The sequence below is a fragment of the Neopelma chrysocephalum genome, unplaced genomic scaffold (genome assembly GCF_003984885.1).
Source record: "Neopelma chrysocephalum unplaced genomic scaffold, ASM398488v2 Primary Assembly neopelma1_43, whole genome shotgun sequence".
NCBI classification, from domain to species: domain Eukaryota; kingdom Metazoa; phylum Chordata; class Aves; order Passeriformes; family Pipridae; genus Neopelma; species Neopelma chrysocephalum.
In genome coordinates this window covers 5,482,840-5,484,666 of record NW_020897702.1, presented here as the reverse complement: position 1 = coordinate 5,484,666, position 1,827 = coordinate 5,482,840, and the positions used below count along the sequence as shown (strand labels likewise).

The 1,827-nt window shown below is 41.3% G+C and overlaps 1 protein-coding gene across 2 annotated transcripts in view; it reads left to right on the top strand.

Moving 5' to 3' along the window:
• CDK8 (cyclin dependent kinase 8) overlaps positions 1 to 1,274 on the top strand; it is a 73,689-nt gene extending 72,415 nt beyond the window's left edge. For both annotated transcript variants that reach the window (XM_027677847.1, XM_027677846.1), the window contains exon 14: positions 1 to 1,274. This exon is cut by the window's left edge and continues 10 nt beyond it. In XM_027677847.1, the coding sequence (XP_027533648.1) occupies positions 1 to 111 (111 nt within the window). In that variant the 3' untranslated portion in view covers positions 112 to 1,274.
• The last annotated feature ends 553 nt before the right edge of the window (positions 1,275 to 1,827 follow it).

The following is a 1,827-nucleotide window of genomic DNA, read 5'->3' as shown; positions in this document are numbered from 1 at the left end:
GCTGCCTACCCCAACCCCGGACCAAGCACATCACAGCCACAGAGCAGCATGGGATATTCAGCTACCTCCCAGCAGCCGCCACAGTACTCGCATCAGACTCACCGGTACTGAGCTGCACCCTGATGACGTCAATGCACTGTTGCTAATGCTGCAGGACCAGCCGCGCAGCTGTGCCTGCCTGGAACCCGGCTTGGGCCACGAGAATGTACTGTACAACCACACCTCCAACCTGTCTGACCACCACGATCCACCCCCTGCCACAGAGCGGAGTAGTGGCTCCTGAATTGTACCTGGTTTTGGGGTTAGACTTGAAAAGAAAGTGCTAGCACAGTTTGTGTTGTGGATATGCTACTTCTGTAGTTTACTTGACATGGTTCAGGCTGACCGATGCATTTTTTTCAGTGACAGTCTGTAGCAGTTGAAGCTGTGAAATGTGCTAGGGGCAAGCATTTTTGTTGTCGTATGTGGTGAATTCTCTTGATGTAACAACTTTATCTGACAAATAGTACACAACATCTTTGAACTGGTACTTGAAGCATACAGTATATGTTACCATGGCAAAAAAGCAAACTAACTGTAACTCTCAGACAGTTTTGATAGACGTTTATTTTTAGTGACTTTTGTGGGTTGGTTCATTTTCCACCTAGATCAATGTTTTATGACTGACACAATTGCTACAATGAGATTTTTTTAAGAACATGAAAGTGTTTGCATTTTTTCCCAGCAATTACAAACGTCCCAAAGATTAATTTCCAACATAAGTTTTTGGTTTTGTTTTAAAATCTATGACTTGACTGGTATTAAAGCTGCTATTTGATAGTAAAATAAGTATGTTGTCATTGATATAAACATGTTTGGTTCAGCAAACAAACTAAAATGATTGTCATAGACAGTGTTTTATTTTTTTCCTGTTGGTGTTAATGATTTGTGAGCATGCTTTGGGATTAAAAAAGCATGAGTGATATTTCCTAAAAAGGTGTGGCAACCATTCAGATATTTTGTCATGATTTTTGAGAACCAGCTTGGTGTAGTGGATTTTAAATTTTGTTCGGTTAATTATTTTTTAAAATGTTCGCACGTTGTTTAGGGGTGCCATTCCTACTGCAGAGGAACAAGCTGTTAGGAGAGCCTTAGAATTTATGAGGAAAAACTTACATACAATGTACTGTATCAAACTATTTTACATGAATGACACAAGTATTCTGAGTAAAAAAAAAATCAAACATTGTTAAAACAAGGTGTTATGTAATAAATTTATTTTTCATAAATCTGCATATGCCCTTTGCATGTATTCCTTTTTATCAGCAACAACACCCCACTCCCCCATCCATGCATCTGTATCAGGTTGTGTCCTGAGAAACACCATCCAACAGGAATTTTTCTTGCAGGGCAGGCTTCTGTTAACTGCTGAGAAGGACAATTTTTCTTTTAAATAGCAGAAAAAAGTGTCATTACTCTTGTTCTGTACATGTAGCTGATCAGCTGGAAATACATGAAAAGTGGGTTTATTACTAGCTACATTTCCTAGATCAGACAGCTCCTTTTCATCTACAAAATCTTGAGACACTCCTGTCTGGATAGTTCTTCTGAGGTTTCTGTAACTCATTCTTATTGTGGAATCTAATACCACGGGACCCCTGGTGGCCTAGTGGTTAGCATGCGGGACTCTCACCGCTGCGACCCAGGTTCGATTCCCAGTCCCTCCGGGCAGATGGAGCTCGTTAGCCCTGTGAGGCCATCCATCTATGAGAAGGTCACTCTAAACAAACCTGTGTCCTGAGGACCTCACTGCCATTGTCCAAGCTTGCTTGGCCCCGGCAGATGAAC